The sequence below is a fragment of the Diadema setosum genome, chromosome 2, assembly GCF_964275005.1.
Source record: "Diadema setosum chromosome 2, eeDiaSeto1, whole genome shotgun sequence".
NCBI lineage: Eukaryota > Metazoa > Echinodermata > Echinoidea > Diadematoida > Diadematidae > Diadema > Diadema setosum.
The window spans coordinates 35,235,988-35,258,148 of record NC_092686.1 but is presented as its reverse complement, the minus strand read 5'-3'; the positions used below and the strand labels follow the sequence as shown (position 1 = coordinate 35,258,148).

The 22,161-nt window shown below is 41.3% G+C and overlaps 1 protein-coding gene across 1 annotated transcript; it reads right to left on the bottom strand.

Annotated features, from left to right (window-relative positions):
- Positions 1-807: 807 nt before the first annotated feature.
- Positions 808-21,482, bottom strand: LOC140244464 (agrin-like). Its single transcript, XM_072324102.1, has 8 exons — positions 21,407-21,482; positions 20,470-20,709; positions 11,091-11,309; positions 10,123-10,641; positions 4,539-4,718; positions 3,522-3,689; positions 2,279-2,434; positions 808-962 (listed from the first exon to the last, which is right to left on the bottom strand). Exons 1-8 carry the CDS (start codon positions 21,480-21,482, stop codon positions 808-810), a joined length of 1,713 nt encoding a protein of 570 aa, XP_072180203.1.
- Positions 21,483-22,161: the final 679 nt, after the last annotated feature.

Below are 22,161 nucleotides of genomic sequence, written 5' to 3'. Positions count from 1 at the left end.
CGCATCGACGCAGAGAAATATGCCCCACAGAAATGACTCTATGCATTCACAGCTACCAGTATTTTGTTTTATGTTGCTCCTTTACGTGTTCACTCTTTGCGTGTGTAAACATGGTGTTATCATTCCCGATTCTATACCCGTTACAGCGCACACTCGTGCCTCACCAGTCGAAACCACTCGATACAATATGTCAAAACAATGCAAAATAACAATAGAATTTCACCCCTACTGATAATGGTTTCTGGCTGGTCAGCAAATCTCATATTTTTATTGTTTTTGATCTGTACGTTTATCTGTATAAATGAAATTGATGCTTGCTCGTAGCCATCTTTTTTTTTTTTACTATTTACTTGAAGATTTGCCTTCATGTTGCTACATCCAAATAACGTGTTTGTTTAATTAACACTACTGTGCAGAGCGTAGACTTTTTTTTTTTATCGTAACTGGTGTAATCTGTTATTTCGAGATTGGTCTTTCTGGATTTACGACTTTTCTTAACCAAGATTGTATTTTTCGCGTGTTTGTGCATGTGTGACGGGATGCGTTCAGGGGGATTGTGCTGAGAGCATCATATAAATGAAATAAAATAAATAGATAAATAAATAAATAAATGAATAAAAAAATAAATAAACAAATAAGTATAATAAACAAACATATGAATAAAATGACAGGTAAAGAGACAAATATAAAAACAAATAGAATATGATAAATACATACATGTAAATATACAGACATTCATAAAAACATATAACGGACACTTACCTTTGGGACGAGTGCTAGTCTTGTTCAAGGTAGGGCTTCAGGTTCTCATTGTATTCTGAGTCCACACGTGCCGGTGTCGCCTCGAAGCTCGGGGTTCTTGCACTGCGCCACCTCGAAGAAACATGTATTGAAATACGTCGTACCATCCGAGCCGCACACAGGCGAATACACGAAGATTGGACAATCTCTCTTACACGGATCTACGATTAAAACAGAACAATGCAGAAATGATAAGCTCTACAGATATGGGTCTGCAGCAATTGATGGAAAAGGAAGCTAAACTTTTTTTTTTTTTTTGGTGACACTTGCTGATTACGTAATAAATGACATTCGCAATAAGATGAGGCACATTGGAACATGGCCATAACATTGATGATTAGTACATGCCGATATTCTGTTTGGAGAAAATGGAAGGCTTTGTTTTGACTATGCTTTTCGTTTGGATTTATTCCTGCTAATAAAACTGAATTTTCATTTTCAAATTCAAAATAAACTCAGCATCAGGAAGAGGGGGGACGCGTGCCAATGAAGTTCATTTGTTTGCGTCATAAAAGGGATGGGGAGGGCAGGGAGGGAGGTAGGTGGAGGAAAGGGTCACGTGATCATCAGCAAAGAATGAGGCAGTTCATAAACTCCTTCGCACACCCAGACCTCCCGTTCTGATTTCGACGTCGTCAAACGTTACCATGGCTTTTATCCGCTCGTCGGAAATCGTCCATATGGGAATTATTCTCCAAGTTGGGAACATTTAAATCGAATTTTCTTCTTTTTATTGAGACGTTTGACGCATGGCAGTGAATGGTTGTGATAACGCGTTTGCCCGATTCCAGGTGTGAAGTCAAATGCTGAGAGCTTACTGCCCAATTAAATGATGTCCCGTATTCCAATGGTTTCAATATGAGCTGCAGGATGTCTTTTCCTCTTCAGTAATCACATTATGAGGTTTAAGACTCAATTACTCGATAAAACAATACTATCATAGTGACTTCATGTTCGTAATTCATTTCTTTTCATTCGTTGGCAAGGCTTAACAAAATGTCACATGACCTGAACAATTGGGAGGGGGATATTCGGATCGAAGAGACGTCATACTTTCTGCCATTTAGCCTGTCTTGCATGCAAAAGGAAGGAACTATTAGTAATTCTGCTCAGGAAAATCTCGTAAACATACGCCCCTCAGGTTGACGTGACCTGTAATCAATCCTATTGAAGTTTAGCATCACGTGACAGCGCGTTGCAAGAAAGTAACACTGCAACGCAAGGCCTCATGGGTATAATGTTTCTTTCCCCCTCAGTTGTAGCGCGTCTCCAAAACAAGTGACTTGTGTTGTTAAAGAGTGCATCCCTACCGTTTGGTAAACTTTTTAACATTCCTTCCTAAATCCTTTCTCCTTCCTCTTAATTTTTTCTTTTCGTTTCTCTTTCTTATCTCTCTCCTTCTCAAGACCATGAGCAACTTTGAAATTAATCTTATTGGCTAATCCATGAACAATGTATGCGCTCTGTATGACCATACCTATAGTCACAACCCTACAGGGGCCCGGATGATCAATAGTAAGATTACTGCCGTCTGCACAGCGCTGCTGGTTGAGGTGGCACAGGGAAGGGTAAGTGTTACCGTCTGAGCCGCACACTTCGTGATCGTCAGGAGCCGGGCACGCGGACGGGCAACCTGAGGGAGAGAAGAATGACTAGGTGTGATTGGCGGGAAATTCAAGTCAGACGACATTAATTAGATTACAACTCCTGAAGAGTGTTTTGAGGGGGTCGCTCGGCCTTTTATCTCACGTAGGTACCTGGCAAGGTCACGTGGGTTCTACCTCAGCAGATACTCATAACTTAACCCCATCGCGAGCGTCCCTTTGCGTATTTTCTCTCCTTCTCCACGTCATAAAATACCAGTACTTTTTCATTATTTTCATATTTCACTTTGAAATGTCCGGAGGTCTATTATATACTAGGGAACAGTTTCTTCAATTTTGAAAATATGACGTAGTATTTAGAACACATTGAATGATCCGTACCATACTTAACGTTTCGTTGTGATTTCCTGAAAGAAATTGCCCAAGGGCATCTTTAGTGCCTCGTTCATTGATATTTACAAAACGCAGCAATGAGAATACGGAAAAACACAGCGAGACAAACACGTGATCGCAGATCAAGAATATTGAGAAATGATAGGGAATATATCATGAAACAAAAACAAAATGGCGGATTGTTCAAATTACCTGTTGAGACGTGTTATCGGGACCAAGATCTCTTGACATTTGATTACTACGACCAAAGGACGAACATCATGCCAAACCCTCAACCTAGCGCATGATACGTATTCATTTTGTATTCTCTTTCGATGCACTATCACGAGGAAAGAGCACGATCAGAGCTTAATCTTATCACAAGCATTGATGGCGCCAGCTCACCACAATGTCATGTTGTTGTTCGTTGTGACGAGGAATGATTCAAAGGAAATTCTTCAGAAGTTGAATCACTTTAGAGGCTGTTTTATCTTAACTTTGATTCAAGGAGAAAGCTGATGTCATTGATGTCGATGATTCTATCGAATGGTGATACCACATAACAGTATCTTGACAGTAGCCCTGCTAGACCGAAAGAACAATGGCATGAGGTTTGACACAGTCGACGAAATGAAACCAGAAAACGAAATCTGTTTTGGTTTGTTTGTTTGTGTGTGTGTGTGTGTTGTTTGTTTGTTTGTTTGTTTTATTTTGATTTGTTGCAAATTCATGGCGAAGGTCTACCTGGTGAGGGCGCGATGCAGGCTCCTTGGTGCACAACGTAAAGCTTTCCCTTGGGCACGTTGGTGAAGCAGGCATATCGCTCCAGTTCGCACTTGTTGTAGTAGGTGATGCCGTCGGACCCGCAGCAGGGACTGTAGGTGAAGTCCTGGCAGGATATTGTAGAGCAGTCTGCTGAAAGGAGAGGACGGAACAGGGAAAAATACAGAGTTACGTCAGTATGATGCACATAACTGTGACAGACTCACAGGCATCACTCGCTAAAAAAACGTCATTGAAATGAGATCAAGTTATTGGACATGAAGGTATTACAAGGATTGTACTTTAGTCTTCTCATCTCAAAACACCTGCATTAACATTCTTCCATGACAAATCCATCGTGTTAGGGATGACAAGAAACGCATTTGCTGTTGTTCCCGTGCGATGCGAGTGTCCCTGAACAGTTCCCTTCCACGAAAGCCAATAATTACTGCTACCCTCCGCTGCCAAGAATATAGAATAAACTCAGAAATGTTTACAGAAGTTTGACCACCGCGGATTAGATGTTGCCACACCAATGACCCTTCACTAGCAGATCATCGTCCGAACACTTTTCCCACTAGAGCCAAGGTGTACTGTAGTATGTTGCGTCTGTCTCAATTGACGTCACGAACACATTAAGCGGTTCACAGAAAGAACAGTGTCTGGGAACCAATACAACTGCTTAAACAATGAACGTTTGGATATCTCATTATTTCTCACTGCGAAATTGGGAGGCAATACATACACTGGATGTAGAGGTGTATGTCATTCCTCATACACTCTGGTGTAACCAACGAGCTTGTTCCGTCTATATGAATGATCAACCCATTTCATGGCAATAGTGTTTTCTCAAGGTCACTCACTCAAGCCCTTGCTTCTCATTTACAGAGTTAACCAAGCTACCCTTGTATCACCTAATCCAAGACTACTTTGGAGACAGTAGTCTTGAGAAGGTAAACGGAAATACACGAAGGTTGAATACAGTCAACGTAGTCTTACCATCTCCGCTACACGCTCCGATGTGGGCAAGCGAGACGTCAGGTGTTCCCGGCATACAGGCCTCGTAGCGCAGGTGACACAGGGTCTCGTAGGTTTTCCCGTCAGTTCCGCACACCGGCTTCCACTTGTTGTTGGCACAGGTACTCGGGCACGGGCCGCCATCTGAGTAAGGATCATCGGCTTGGGTTAGAAAACCGGGAAAATAAAACATTCGAGACTTTCAGATTTTGTAGCGGTCACAGTCTGTGCCCATGTGTATTATGATTCGAAAGGCAGAACATACAGCTATTACAGTATCCCGCATGACTGGCGCATTGAGGTTTCCAAAACATTCGTGAAGGGTCATCTGTAGATGGGTTAATGTATATAGGATGAACACTGGGAGAAAATCACTTTACGGAATCGGAAGAAAAGTAATTATATGAACCCATTTCACGTCCCATTTCATATGATATTTGTATGTCTAACATTTAATGATCATCGTGAGTTGAAGTGTAAACATGGACCCAGACCCATCAATCATGTGCAAATACAACGATACAACAAATACCACAATATTTGCGATTGCATCTCATCTGTCGTGTCCCTTCAGAAGGTATACATAATTCAGAATCAGTTCAGATTCCCGGGTGCGGCAAAACTTGTGCCTCATCCCATCGAAGGGCCGCGTCGGTCCGTAACCACAGATGACCTCTAGATTAATTTCAATTAAAAGCAAGCACCCACAAGGGAGCAGAAACGGGAAACGAGTTCATCGTCATAATTGACAGCTAAAATAAAGATTGGACAAAGGGAAGATTCGACGCAACTGCACTCAAACAAACTTTTAATGTGAAACTTAATTCTACTCAACTCTTCTGTACACGTTCAGAGAGTCAAAGTGACGGATCACACGCATCCGCGCGTGCCGCCCTATTAAAATCAGACATTCGCGGCAAAACGGCAACAGAGGCGAGCGGAAGATATTGACCGCAAAGTTGTCATTGATTCATCAATCTGACATGCCTATAATCAAACTTTTCCTGGCTGCTCCGTGCTAAGGAGAGCTTTGCGCCCAGGTTCTGGGTGAGATGTTTTGAGTATAAAATTCTCAGAGGAGAAAAAAAAAATCGGCTAGTTAGCGTTGCATGTAGAAGTTTCCCAAACTGTCAATGGCATTTAAGCTAGATGCTGAGAACGCGCCCGGATAAATCCACTATCTTTCTTCTTATTTTGTTTCACCTCTCTATATCTCTATCCCTCTCATCTAAGTAACGTCGCCACTAATTGTTGTCATTCTTATTTAAGAGCTGCCGTTTCTGTTACAAGCTTTCGGTCCACAGTGGCTCTGACAGCAGTGAGTCAGTACTTACGCAAGTTTGTTCTGGTGGTAACTAGATTGAGCATCTGCCACAATGTGCAGCACATGCACATTTAATCTTTAATGTACGGCTACCAGAGAACAGGAGACCGTCTGACACTAAAATCACCGCAGCATTCCATTACCCTTCGCTTCAATGTTCTTAACAGTAGCAGTGACTGTGACATCGATCTTACTCACAACCTGCACTACGTAATCAAAACATTACAGTAACTGACCATCGGCCATCACGTATTGGATATCGTGAACGATAAAAGATATCGACAAAATCGTCTTTCGATTTGCAGTACGGTGGTGATATAGGCAGATTTTGCTATTACTTAGATTTTCTTACAGAAGTTATCTTGAGAAGTCTAGGAAGATGATAACATGAAACGAAATGCTAGATTTTTTTTTTTATATAGTTTGGAATGTCCAAGGATGCTAATGACCTGATCGAACAAGCAATGACCCAGGTAAATAAAATTGTATCCTAGCCATCTGATGCTCCATCAGCTTCGGGTCAAAACGTTTGTAAACATTGTCCAGAATACATTCGCAATTTGCATACCAATCCCAGAAGTGGGATCTTGAAGACAGCAAACAAACGAACTAACAAATACATAAATAGATACTAATACATAAGACGGTTCCTCCAACAGGGCAGACAAATTAATGCTAAACACGTACCAAATACTGGAGACGATGTTCTGCCATATTGTACGTGTTGACCTAAATTATTCATATTTTGTGATCGCCGTCGTTTTAAAAAAAGAGACCTTGAAACACCCTCCCAGCGTCAACATCAATCTGGGGAGAGATAACAATCAGGAAGGAAATGAGAGCAATTGCTAGCTTGTGTGTTGTAACCGCAGCAGCATTGAGTCGGTGCGGTCCTACTGGCGAGAGACTTACGAAAGCATTAAAGGTATTTACGAATTGCCGGCGACTTTCTACTAAAGAGATATACATCCAAAACTAAAGATTCTGAATTTGCGTTTTCCCTTTACTACCATGGGGATTTGTGCGCGTATCTACCGGTGGCTGATAAAGGTGAACATATAGTGCGTAGATTGTTCATTTTCAAGAATAAATCAATAGAATTTATGTTAATCCTGCCTGAAGACGGTCACATGGTCCAACATGGTCTCGCTCTTTAACTAGTAAGTGGTCTAGCATCGCCAGTTTCTTTCACGTGGGACTTTAATGCTTTGAGACAAAGGGGCAATCTAAGTCATTTTCATCATTACGATCATTACATATACCATACTAGTGCGGCTGACCTTCTCTAAAATCTCGCACAATTTGTAATAATAATCATGTGCTAGCTGCGGAACGGTATCATTACCAACTACCAATAAAACTGTACTCGAATTTTCGACTTAGGAAATGTTGTAACTTTGCAACTGTCCCTTCGTCTTTTCTCAGATTCCGTTACCTTTCCGTCATTTTTCTTCTTTTCTCTCTTTCCTTTTTCTCAGTGTACGTGTGATGACAGCGCTTTTACACTGATATCTAAAGAGTTTCTGGCTTTTCCATGACCAATGATGGCAGCTTTCTCTTTAATATTGAATTGTATAAATGCCACATTAACTGCGGGTGCTCGGTAAGGGTATAATACAATGAAAGCAATTGTGAAATCATCTAATACAGAAAAGCACTGGACACATCTATGCAGATCACTTCTATTGCCTCTTCTAAAAGAAAAGCATTTGTGATATCAGCCTGGAAGAATTTTGTGATGCTAGCACATCAACCCTTCGAGCTTCAGCCCACACTAATGTCGATGACTCAGATTTTATTGCAGGAGCACTTTGAAGCCTTCGGGGGTTACATTGCTCCGGGTTAAACGTTTCCCTTTTCTGTTACTATAGGACAAACGACATCATTGTGACGTCAAGGATTCGAGAGAGATGACATGGAGAATGCATTGTTGGATGCATCGTCTCTGTCATCCACCCCTCATCCTTTGGTGGAGACGGGGTGGGACTTATTACTTAATGCCTCGCGTGTCGCCTTTGCCTGACCCGCACTTGAACTTCTTGCTACAAGGTTTAAAATGAATTACCGTCTGGCAGAGAGTCAATAACAAATCGATGATGCATCTTCTTCCAAAGTTTGGATGACAGATTCGTAAGATCACAGGCCAAGGGGAGTGAGATAGAGAAAGAGGAAGAGAGACAGGCAGAGAGAGGGAGAGAAAGAGAGAGAGAGTCAAAAAGGGAGGGAGGCATCGAGTCATCACCCATACAGAATGCTGCATGCATCAGGGTGCAGAGTGAATCAACCGAAAGTGATGATCGGCTATACAACAATACCAAATGACATCACTATTGGAGTCAATGAAATTATCTTGTTCAAAAAGGGCACACCAGGGACTACATCATATTTCTGTATCATAACTGCCCTGAAGCTGCACTCCATCAACATACTTTTTTTTTTCATTGGAGGACGTGTCATTGACACGTGGGATGATATAGTAATTTTGACTTCTGCAGGCACAAATATTACTAGAAACTTTGAATTTGCTGTTCCTTTAACATTCAAATGACGATTTAAGCAAAGACGACATTGCGTATAGTCGTTATTGATATTGAGAAGTGCAGATAGACAAGTAACGTTTAATGAAATACGATCAATAAGATGGCACTTTGGGATGTGAGGTTCCCCCCCCCCCCCAAGTCTCGCTAAAGGAGGCTCCAAGTTTGATGCAAAACCAGTCTCGAGGTTAGCTCTTTGATTGAATCAGCAACTTCAGCCATTCATTCATTCATTCAATGAATACATGTAACACATGAACGAGGTAGTAGTTACCAAGGACCTCTGATCAAGTGAACAGCAAAACACAAATTTTAATGGTGGAACCTCCTGTTGAGTGAAAGCCACAAAGGGAAAAAAAAAACAGAAGAAGAAGAACTACAACAGTTTACTGAGGATCCCTTATCATCAGTGAGGTTATAGGAGGAGACATGTGTGATGATAGCGGTGCCTACATGTCCGCTAAACCCATTTTGCCAGAATTACATCTCTGGCCCTAGAACTGGGGTACGAATAAAAGACGAATCATTGGTAAAGAAGCCAGATATTGAACTTGACATGAAGATGTAATGCCCCTACCATCATCTCCCGCAACCCAAGCTATAAGATTAGGATGTGCCTGTTGATCTAAGATCTTCATCGATGACGGTAAAATCGCTCTATTGGGTTTTCCAGCTCCCTCACATCAGGAAGATGGAATTGTACCTCTCTGCTCACATCGTGGTATTTTCCCTGAACGTGAGAAGGGACTTTCGGGATTCAGATGCGACGGAAGTCCCGGATAAACTCTCTAAATGCATCTCACACCTCGGAAACCGAACGGCAAGCAGTTCAATTGAAGAAGGTGGAAATTTCGATTCGAGGCTTACGCCATACCTCTCTTGCGTATTACTTGTTCTCAGAAAACCAACCGACGAAACCACACAGGTAAAAACTCGACAGTGTGTTACCAGGTGGCTACAAGTTTTCATCAACTATAGAAAAGGTGTGCCGGGCTGTGCTCGTTCTCTGCACCCTCGTTTCCTCGGGAACGCCTATTCCAGCATTAACTCTACACACAATTTCCAAGTAGTGTTTTCTCACCGTTGCCACCTTTCTAAGAGAAGCATTTACGCATAATCGGGAAACATAAGTGCCAACAACCGTTACATTGCATCTTTGCTGTTCAATTGCTCATTTCCGGCTAATTGGGGCCTCTTTCGAGGGGTCATCATGTAAATGACCTCAGAGATGACTGTGATGTCATTCCTCCCTTATCACGACATTGGATTATCATTTCACATTACTTACGGATCATACAGACACGCACGTTTAAAAAAAAAAAGAAAAACCTCCAACATTAACTATTGCGCTATAGTGTAGAGCGTATACTGTCATAACATCTTTGTAACGATGATCATTGTCAAATCAGTTTGACAACGATATGCAACTGTGAATTAAAACCTCTCGCTAAAATGTATTTGCATATTAAGTATGATTAACCTCTACACTCACGTGCATCGAAAGATCGTGATAAACCGTAATACATGAACAATAATGTACAAGAGATTTATTGACCGATCTACAGGTGGTGGGTTCAAGGAGTACTGCAGATGGTTGAATTAAACAGTATGGAGTAAATTACAGTAAAAAAATAACAACAAACACACACACACACACACACAAACAAACAAAGTATTTAACACACAAACAAAAAAAGTCAATTACCTGGATTTAACTCGGGAAATAAAGTAGTAGGGATGGGTGGCTCAGTTGGGATGGATATTGTAGTGGTTGGCTTCTCCAGAGTTACACTTGTCGTTGAACCCCTGATGGTAGTCAACGGCGATGCTGTAGCAGGTGTGGTAGATTTGCCACCACCACCACTACTTCCATCACCAGTGCTGCCACCCCCTCCTCCTCCACCTCTTCCTCCTTCTCCCGATCCATCACCGCCCCCTTCTCCTCCTCCTCCTCCCCCTCCTCCTCCTTCTGTTCCTCCACCACCCCCTCCTCTGCCTCCTCCTCCTCCCGTTCCACCACCTCCTCCTCCACCAGACCCGCTTCCTCCACCGGTGCCCCCTCCGTGTCTGCGGCGACAGGGCCCTTCATAGAGCACGTAGACCTCTTCGCCTGAGATGCATCTTAGTACTTCTAGATGACATTTGGACAGGTAGGTGACCCCGTTAGTACCGCAGACTGTCTGAGCGATATGCGGGCAGTCCTGGTGGCACGTCTTTGGTGTTGACGGACCTATGTTTATGAAGTCATAATGACAACAATAGAATATCAGAATAATTGATAAAACGGATGAAAGCGCAACTGAATATAGTGTGCAATTCCCTCTTGACCTCTTTCGATTCCTTTAAGTTCTTGTACATGGTGAAGTCCTTGTAAAATACTGGAAAATCGAGATATTTGTATGTTTTATGTTGGGCCTTGATTTTCATATTCTTAAACTTACATAGTACTATGACCGACATATGATGTTGTCCAAATCAGCTGTATGTACGTTTAAATTTCACATCGAAACAGAGCTTCGGAACCCACTTATTTTTTAGTTACCCCTATAGAAGTTGGCGGGCAGAATAATGTAGGGTCACATGAACTGGCAGGTCATTCTCGATGGAGGAGATTCCTGCTGAGCTGGAATCAGCTCCAAATCAAAACCAATCAGGGAACCATGTTCTCACTCTGTGTGGTGGTCGCTACGGTGGTAGGTCTTACGCACGGCCCTTTGGTGGCGCGTTCCACCGCTCTTCCTGCGCACTTCGCCCTCTCCAGCTCGCAGTCGCTTCGGTACGTTCTCCCGTCGGTGCCGCAGACGGGACCACGAAGCAGCCACCGGGGACACTGCTGCTGGATGGTGGTGCAGAACTCTGGCGGGGTTTGCTCAGAACTCTCCGAACTGTCGCCTGAGGAAAATGAGTGAAATAACATTTATATCATAAAATTCTCGAATATGTCTGTAGTCCTTGACATTTAGTAGCTTTGCCTTTCAACACAAAGAAAAAAAAAACCCAAACAACAAACAACAACAACAAACAAACAAAATAAAAACCAAAACATCCTACAGAAGCGTCACATTATTAACCCTGCCACAAACATCCTCTCAAAATACCTGTTAGAATTCAGTAGACAATTTGCCTATGGTAACAACAGACTTATTCGTCCCGTGATCATGGTCAGTATACAGGGTTGTCTGTACTACGACGGTAGAAAATCTATCGTTCAAATGCATTAACAACAATCATGCTAACAGAAAGGCAGAAAAGACACTATGGCTATTATAACTTTGTCTTTTTTTTTATATACATCTGCAGTTTTGAGAAAAGATGTCAATGTTTGAGCTCAACGCTCGAGCACGTGTATCATTCATCTTTTAACTGTCCGACCTATAATCCCGTAATGGTTAAGGTCGATCATTCAGATCAACCAGGGCATAGCATCTCGCTCATACTATCAAGGGGGTAATAAAACATAATCGAATCAGCGTTAGGCAGGTACCCAGCGACAGTTTCAAACACTGTCCAGGGCAGCTGTAGGCCTACCTATGCTATGACATAGTGGTTGCCATGGAGATCAAAGACGTGCTGTGAGTTGCAAGTCGCAATTGATTGTGACGTCCTGTCTGGGACATATTAATGGAACCCAGTGATCTTCTTCTCCCAGGCCAGTTGACAAGCTCGCTTTAACCTTTTCTGTGCCATGGACTTTTGACAGTGTGTACAATTCTATGGGGTTTTCTGTGCCAATCGGCACTCAAAGCACACAAAGGGTTAAACTCAAACTCTTGAGGGGGTTTTCCTGCACCCCTTATGGAATCTACTCCGACATCAAAAAACCGCAAGGAAGCAGAACCTTAAGACGCATACTTTCGTCGTCCTGTCTTTATCAGCTCAGACTTATCGAAGAATTCTATACGCGTGTATTATAAATACCCATATGACTCATCGGCTATTCAAGAAACATGAACCTTTTTAGGATAATGATTACACGGGATACTCCATCAAGCTGTGTACCAAAATAGATTGTGGTCAAAATGACGTATAAATCAAGGGTGTAAACTTGAATGACCTTGTACAGGTGCATTCTGACTGCGTTGGAGAGTTTTAATATAAATTGATAATAGTGTGTGTCATATTCATGCTGAGGTCCTTTAGAATTTGAAAGGTTAGTATGACAGTATTTTGGCAAGTTTTCCATGCCGGTTATTAATGAAAAATGACGTAACTCGTCCATTTGACACGATGTCAATAGTATCGATTGAACAAAGAAATTCCCAAATCAGTTTGGTAAAATAATCGTATCATTCCCTGGTATAAAGTGCAAATGGCAAATATCATACATACATACACACACATAATCATACGTAGGCCCATACACAGGCACATTAAACTATACACATGTTAACTAACACACAAAAAACAATAATCTAAAACAACATACACAACAACACAAGCGCAGAAACAGATGTCATAATGTTACGAGAGACAGCAGATTCCCTTTTCCAAATTTCTCCTACTTATGGTAAATTTCCTTTTTCTACAGAATATATTTTCAGAGGACAGAGTAACTACATTACGATACATCAGCAGAGAAAAGGAAAATGGCAATGAGTTTCCAATACTGTCCCTTCTTTGTCATTCCTTCCTTCTTTCATTCATTTGAATATCAATCACTAAATTGTAAATCTATTCATAATTGTCCATTTACTACCTCACTTTCTCATTTACTAAGGCGTTTCGGTTGTCTAGTAGACTTAAAGATAACTGAGTCTGAGTCGTTTCAGCACTACAACGGATTTAACTTGATGATAAACTAACCACAGGAGCTGTCAAATCATCTATGGGGTCCCACACCCTTCCCCATCCGTTCCAGTAACTTGCTTATGCGAGGGGTTCTACGTTTACAATGTGCTTGCATTCAAAGTAGGCCCCTTACTCTGCCGACTAGCGAAACTAGCTCCAATCTGCTACAGTGTTGGTTCCAATCTCCTTTTCCGTTTGCAAGATCTGCTTGGTAATCAAGTCAAGGTATGAATGGAGTAACTCTGGAACTTCATAATTCTTTCTTCAAATTGAGCGTGGTCACGGCCCACTTTGTAAAACAGGGAGCGGTGATTTGCACGCTCCGCCTTTTCTCTGCGGGTTCGTATACTAAAACTAATAAAGTACTTCCAGCTGACAAAGGCGGTCGCGTCATAGCTGTCTAATTATACGTTCAATTTACCTATAAACTCTGCGACCGCAATGTAATACTCATTAGCACGACGTTCTTTGCTTCCCCTTTGTTCTGAATTATAGCGCTTCAAAGTGCCCGCGAGCAAGGAAACGAGCGAAGTGGTTGAAGTCAAGAATGGAGAATGGACAATGTTCATTAATTGAGGACGAGTGTTCTGTTTTTGTCTTGTGGTTTTTATGTACTGGCGATTGACGGCGCGTTCGAATTTCATGTCTGGTCGCCATCTTGACCATGTTGACTGAGCTTTTCAAACGGTCTTGACGGATTTTTGAAAGCCAAAAGACGCGGAATAAGGGATTATTTCAAACTGTATACTACATTCTGAACGATAGTCATTATGTCTGAAGCATGTATTAGTTTCTCGTACATTGCCATCCACAAAACTCCCCTTTTTCCCTCACTAACACTAATATGACAATGAGACGACTATGGAAAATATTGATTTTAATGCACGTTCGATAACATGTCAATGTGCACCAAATGGTTGTAGAAATACTATCATTTTTTCTCTCTCTTTTGTTATATGTCTTCGCCATTTTTCCCATATCAAATTTCAGATTAATGCCCAGTCATTGTCAATAGTTTCTCATTTTCCGTCAGTAGTCTGGTACTGATTTTTTTAATGCTTTTTTTTTCACACTAAGGACATAATAAACTGGCGTCTGCAATGATAATTAATCTTAAAAGGACAACTCCGGGATAGGCGCTACTGAGCGACCGCATGCAATGATCACGTGACAATTCCAGTACGATACACCCAAAACCGCTAAGACCAAGTTTATGCGATGTCCAATGTAAATGTCGCACCTCTCTGTATCATTTTTTTTTTCCGATTGGATCCTGCCATAAGAAACATGGTTTCTTTGAAGCAGAAAATTCTGTATTTATAGTGAACGGGAATACGCTGCTGTCTAAGAACGGTGCTAAATCACACTTCATAAAGACTTCCTGTTTATACTATTTGAAATAAATCCCTAGTGTTGCACACTCCATAATTTTACACCCTGTATAGCGTTTTCCTTTTATTCTTTATGGGCTAATATTCAAGCTGCTGTAGCGCCGTAGGTCAAGAAGTGGCTTAAAGCAAGCGCTGATTGTATAGGAAAACACTTCTGAATTGCAGTGATTTTTAGATATCATTATCACAATACATAGCGAGCATAAAAATCTTTCTTTCTCTTCAAATTCGCGCCATTTCCTCTGTGAGAATACCATTCCTTGCCTCGAACTTGGCATGGAGCGTGCCAGCCGATATTCTTGCTACTGTAGCGCCGGGGGTAAAGAAGTGGCCTAAAAAGCAAGGACTGAATGTAAAAAAAAAAAGAAACACACTTCTGAATTGCTGTGGTTTTTAGATATTATATATTACAATACACGACGAGCATAAAGTCTTTCTTTCTCTTCAAATTCGCGCGCCCTTTCCTCTAAGAGAATTCCTTGCCTCAAACTTAACAAGGAGCGTGCCAACGGAATTCCCTCCTTAGTGAATGACCTTGGATTTTTACCAGGCATGCGGTTTGTCTCCAGCCTTGCTTTTGACTTTTCAATTCCTCCCCCTTTCTTCTGTTCCTGACGTGAGCTGGCGACACTGTTACTGACGGTTTATTTTTAGCGAGAGGGCAAATTGGTCCGTTGAGCTTCAGCCAAACGTTTGCTATTGGATCCCATCTGCAATGTGAGTAGCGGTGCCGTTGACGGGTAGGAAAGTCTGCCCCTTTGACGAGAGAGAGAAAAAAAAATGCCTCTCTATCTTCATCTGACGTACCTGATAGGTCTTCCTACCTTACTTCTATCCCAAACCCCCGATTAGTCTGGGTCCTGCGTGTGGAAGAACACACCGAGGCATACACCTTTTTTCTTTGTTGTTATAACTAATTTGCGACGGGTGTCATTCAAATTATATCTAATGACTCTAATTCTTAACTTTCAGGAAGCTCGTCAAGCACTCATCAGAAACAGCCATAAGATGAAGATGAACTCTAAACTCGGATCGAGGGTCCGATCCCCTTCCCCTTCACCGATAACAATCTCCCCCTCCTTCTTCTTCTTCTTCTTCGGGTTTTCCCCCTTCTTTTCTTTTCTTTTCAGGTATTTCCGGCATTGGAGGTTGGCATGAAAGAGTTGAGTTATCCATTTTTTTCTCTGTCGCCGGCGTCGTCACCATCATCACCATCAATGTCATCAATATTATTAACGTCATAATCATTGACAAATTGTTATTCTAATAAAATGTATGACACATTGGCAAGAATTCTCAGAATTTTATCGTACTCTTCGATTGCCGTTGTAATTTTTGAACGTGTCGTCGGTATGCCAAAATAGATTGCCGTCCGCCAACCCACACGTTCTACGCAGACATCGCACGCCGTTCCGACGCGGCGCTTTCCCTTGCTGCGCGGCTAGACACAAACGAAGTTCTTCCTTCTTTCTTACACGTCCGTCGCACAAACTTGACTTCTGACATAATTTTCTCAAAATGTTCAGCCCATAATACAGGTGCTTGGGTTTACCGTTTAGTCAAAACCGTCAATGGCTTCACACGCCCACGGTACTCTATCACCGCATAGTGAGCATTACTAATTTCTGAAGTTTACATCAAATTCTAAAATAAGTACACTGTGTTGACTAGGGATACGTGAACAATCTGCGTCCCCGCACGCTTCTGGCGTAATGTTCTATTCCCGTATATAGGCCCTAATAGGGAATGCTGATTAGCACGTTCATGACCACTTTGTCTTCTAATATTCACGAGTGACCTATTTTGTCGCATGTAAACGTCTTCTATTAAAGGCATAATTTACCATTTGCATATGAAATACAAACCCAGCATAAGTGCTTCAAAACAGTTCTAAAATGTGAGTTAGTGATAGGAACAACCAATGTAAAAATTTGAATTAGTATAATCACTGTTAAGCATTGTTGAATATACAAAATGTGAACAATAGTTATAATAAAATGTTTCCATACACAGACTAAACCGTCTACAGTTTCGGTTTATTGAGAAAAATAGTGATCTTATATTTTAGGTTTTATTGAAAAATTCTTATATGATAGGATGTTTTGTGACACAATGACCTATACACATATGCATAAAATGTGATATCTTGAACATTTTTCAAATCACTGCTCCCAATGATAAAAAAAGACCTTTAACGTTAAATACATTTAGATGCTTCCTGAAATGGAATAATATTGTTAAACTTCACTCTTCCCGATGTGGGGTGTCAAAGCTCCGAAATGGACGAATTTCAAAGAGTTCTAATTGTACGCGCCATATTAGGCATCATATAATGTGATAGTGTTCTGGTGATTTATTCAACAATAGGTAGACTGGGGGGGGGGGGACTGTGTGATCAAGGTACAGTAAATTAGACTGGTGTGTTTAACGTTTGGTAGTATAAACTTATGATAAGCTTTGTCACTATACAAAGATATTGAGACAGGCAATTAAGGAAAGGTGAAACTACACCTCACACTATAAACTGTTATAGAGAAAGCAGAGAAAGAGACGAATATATGCATATATATAAATGTATAGGCATATATATATATATATATATATATATACATATACGTACACTATATACAAAGACAAGAAGGAAGAGAGAGAGAGACGAGAAAAGAGAGATTGGATCATCACTGCAAGGTACCAAAGGGATCATGTTTGCCGGAAATAATTCTTTGCCGTTGCCTGGTAAATCAAAACATCAGTTTTAATGTGCATTAAATCGGCATCATCGAAATTGTGGTGTCATTGCGGAGTCTGGCCCCCGCGGGCAGGAGCGGCGAACTGTGACGGAAGTGGGGTTACAATCATACTTCTATCCACAAAACATACCCCTGGTTCCGGTGCTCAGTCCTCGTCAGTCAGCACACGCTTATGAAAGTGCAATTCAATAAATCCCAGTGATGCCACAGACAGATCACTTGACCGCGCCATTTATTCCCGACATAAAAGAAGAATCGAGCCCCCGGGTCACCGTATAAATTTCGATCGTTGCCATGTTTCTATATTTTGTTGCACTCCTCTTTGCAGAAGCAAGCCTTTCACTTTCCACCAAAGTTTCTGGAGAATGACATGACGGAATTTGCATGCATCAGACTTATCATCAAACTCTTTCTCAAGTGAATCAACCAGAAATGACGGCATGCTATCTAGCCACCGCCATTCTGTTCAAGGAGCGCCTTGAAAATTGTCTTGAGGGTGCAGTCTGATTATACTGAAGCATGTCTTGCTGTTATTGTTCCCTTCTTAACACTACAAATTGATACTCCTCATCTGGAAACCACACGAATGGGCTGTAAATCTATATCTATGAATCTGTAAATCGTTTGAATCTAAAAAAGAGAGAGTTAGGAAATTTACGGAACAGCTTGGAAAGCAAATGCATTTTATCTTTAACTGTCAGGTCGAGAATGGCGGGGGAATAAGGAGTATGATGAGGGCAGATATATTTTGTTCGGGTGCAAACTGAGATAGCTGAGTTAATTCGTCATCTGATATCAGCAGCACAGATTTATCGCAGATGATTCATATTCCCATGTGTGACTTGGTAAATTCTGATGCTAAAGGTGAGCATCAGAATGCAGGAGTTCATAACCTACACTACATAAAGGTAAGAAAACATTGAAAATAAAGTCACTTTTTCTAAAAAGCGCGTTTTATTACTCATCATCATACATTAAACTCATCCGAGATTCCCTGATACCGAACACTAGCTGCCGAGTCTTGCTGTATCCCTTGCCAAGGCATGGATCATTCTCTTTATAAACTGCGACGGAAGTCCCAGGATTTAGCGGGCGGATTGCTCACACACACACACACACACACACACACACTCTCTCTCTCTCTCTCCCTCTCTCCCTCTCTTTCCCTTTCAAACAACAACCCCACAAGAGGACTGACAACGATTTCGTGACGTCAATTGGAAAGTGACGTAAGCGTACCATGTGATCGGCAAAAGTGAGAGTACTCCTGACCTTTATTAATAAATGTTGATATCAGGAGCTATCGGTTCCGATCGAAAGCCGCGCGTTTGATAGGGATGTTGAAGCATTGATTAAAATGTCCTAATCAATGAATTACACCATGAATATTGGTCGGTTTCCTTTAGATAAATCTTTAAAAGAAATACGCAAAAACACAAGTTAAGTATTCTTTTGTCTGAGTTGAGGTAAATGGTGTCCGGTAATTTGTGTAATACTCGTCATGGCGTTTGATATAATGAAATTTATAGTCAGCTGTGGTATGTTCGGCAACCGACATGACCGAAAAGATAACCACATTATATCTTTAAGAAAACGAAGAGGCAACTGAGATTTATTCATCCTCTGTCTCCGATAAATTAAAACTGTATAGAAAAAGAATACAGGAAATACGTCACAATGTAGGCCTATAGGTGCAGCTTTTCTTTTATATTAATCGATCAGGTTAGCACGGTTCTACCAAGGAAGAAAGGAGTTGAACTATTGTTATTGCAAAGTAAATAGCTTTTCAAAAACTGTTGTGTGTGTGTCTTTATTACGTGTTTTTGTTCGTCAAATCGCAGACCAAAAAGGTAAAGCAATACTATACATCATTAAAGTGGGGTCATCCAACAAGATAAATCGATCTGGACTGAGTAAGCTCCAAATCATGTTCACTTAAAAGGAAAATAATCGTATACACTAAGAAAAAAAAAATCAATGCACATCAACTTGTCGAAAGCCGTCAGAGTGGGTTAGAATATAAAACACGTGTCCTGTCTAGCAATGTCTAGAAGGCACGATTTTTGTTGAAAGCAAAAATTGGAGTCACCTCGATAATGATTTCCCCTTGTATTGAGTTGTACACCTGCGTTCTATTAAACGACACTCCTCATGCCAAAGAAATCGTGCCCACGATCATCAATCTAGTTATTTCCGCCCGCAACCGATCTCAAGGCGGCGCGCAAAATCCGCGAAACAAATGGCAAAATAAAGTGATCAACGCAAAGAATCACACATTACACCCGATAGCCGACTTAAGTGAGTCGATTTAAACCAGGAGGCTTCTCACCTCCCTGATATAAACTAATCGCATTGCAGTCTATCGCTGTGGTACCCCGGTACCGGGAAAAGGTCTTAGCGCCCGTGGAAATTGGGGACGTCACTTAATCCTGATAAAGTCTTCAATGAGATTTGGGTTAAAGCTGGCATTTAGGCTAATCTTCTATATCCATTGGCATCATTTAATTTTGTACATTTTCTGCCATAGAGGGAAGTCCATCTTTAAGAAGTCTCGTGACACTACTGGAGAAAATTAGGACTGCCTATAGTGATTAAATCATACCTACAAACAGATAAAGTAAGATTTTATTGCAGTGCTTCTAACTGAAACGCAAATCTACTAAACACGACGGAGGAAGGAATGAATATGTTTGAGATATATTCGCGATAAAAGTATGTGAAGTGCATCATTCGTTTGATCTATTAGTATTTCAGTGTATTCGTGAGTAATCCATTCATAAATTTTGTATTTCTCTGCTGAAACAGCATCAAATTAATGTATGCTCCCATGTTAAAACGGATCTAAGAATATGGCACTCAAGATCCAGATTCCAGAACATTTCAAGAACAGTGAATACGAATGCAGATTAACACACACAAACACACATATATAATTGTATATGTATGTATGCTTATGTATACGCAATTATATGAATGCCAGCATACACAAAATTATGTGCATTTAGTGCATATGTACGAATATAATTATGAAATATAAATAATACATATGTAGGCCTATACATGTATATATTTATATACACTGTATATGGCGCCAATTGATTCTAGTGATCACATAGTGCTTACCGGCATCTGTCTTCTTCGATGACGACCTGTTTTTCCTCTTGCACGATTCGTCGAAAATGACGACTATCGTCTTTTGTGTCAGGCACGACACTTTCCTTAATCTGCAAATGTCTTTATAAGTTCTATTGTCCGAGCCGCACACTCTGTGCAGACCCTTCCCCCTCATCTCTCGGTAACACTCCCGGCACACTGAACGGCACTGTCTGGCAAGCTGTCTCCTCCACGATCGGCCTTCGTCATCTGTGGAAACGAAAATGCAATACACATGAGATCTTTCGCTTGATCCGACTTGGTTTGACTTGATTCTAATTTTGCATTCCCCCCTTCCCCCGTACAATGATAAATATAGACAAATCATAGACCTATACATAAATACAACGGAAAAACAAATTCATCTAATGTCAATAATCAGTAAACGCAAAATAACACGTAAGCTAACGAATGCAATTTCGGCGTTTTTAAAGTGTCATTTCTAATCATCTACATCGTCTTCAATGAAATAATGGTTGCGGTTGTGTTTTTCTTTAATCAAATGAGTAAATTCTGATTAGAGAAATACTTTAATGGTACAATCGACTGCTTTGAAAATCAGAGATGAAGATATCGCATTGAAATACGATTTATTCTTTAATACATGCGATTTCCGTGTTCGCACGGCATGTGTTCTACACACGGTAAGCATGTTCACTCCGTGGTGTACAATAATGTCAGGCCCTAGCATTCTCCTACAGCCTGCTAAAGGCTCGGGGTAATTGTTTGCAGATCGAACTGTAAGTTGCGATAGTCCCTTGAGAGAACAGGACGCGCGTTAGAAAGGAACAGAGGAGGGGAGAGAGAATGCCGGTTAGCTTCCTGGCAGCCGACACTCCTCCTGCGCTCTCTGCCCACGATCGAATTGTTGTGACGAGACGACTCAGATCGTTGCCTCAGTCCCAACCCTGAGACTTTGTGATAACCGTGTTAGGTCTGCTCTCAGATGCCAAGCCAGATGCCAAAGTCATATCCTCAACCATCTGGAATCACTCATCATACACATGATATCAGAGCACAAAAAAAAAAAAAAAGAGAGAAGAAAATACAGGAACAGACGTTGAATGAGCGAGCACACATTGAGACCATGAAGCTACTCCATGTTGGGACCCCAGACCATGGACTCCTTGTAAGGTTGGGGCGACCGGCTGTATACATCGCTAGTCGAAAAGACCAGAGAGGTTACTATGATCCCTTTCAATCCTCCTTGGAAATTCCACGGACCCCCCATATATGATAAAAGTTTAAGCCCCTTTTGGATCGAAATAAGTTTGATGCATCCTGTCGATGGGCACAGGAGTGAGCAACCTGCAAATTCTGAAGCAAAGGCATGACAGGGGGTGATTGTTTAGCTTCTCCGCAGGAAGGTTCCTGTGTAGTCGGATTGCGCGGGGGTGTTGATAATATTTTGGCGGGTGCACTGAAAGGTCAATCGAGTGAACCAGATTTTGATAAAGTGATACCATTTTGAGCCGGAATGGTCTAGTAGGATTTTCACAAAGACCTATGCGGCTTTCAACTGATCAGCTATGGTGTTCTTCCATTTGAGCTCTCACAGCTTCCCGTTTACAATCAGCAAAACTTGATCACTTTGATGTGGCGGTTCCATTACATTTGCTCCTGCTACAATTGCTCCCATGAAATATCTGCACTCTAAGTCTA

Excerpts from the sequence above, each read along its gene's own strand:
- LOC140244464 (XM_072324102.1), bottom strand. The coding sequence starts at position 21,482 with ATGGTTGAGGATATGACTTTGGCATCTGGCTTGGCATCTGAGAGCAGA. Across the intron at positions 20,710-21,406 it reads GGTTATCACAAAGTCTCAGG|ATGACGAAGGCCGATCGTGG; the intron begins GTTGGGACTGAG and ends TCGTTTCCACAG. Across the intron at positions 2,435-3,521 it reads CTGCATCGCGCCCTCACCAG|GTTGCCCGTCCGCGTGCCCG; the intron begins GTAGACCTTCGC and ends TCTCTCCCTCAG.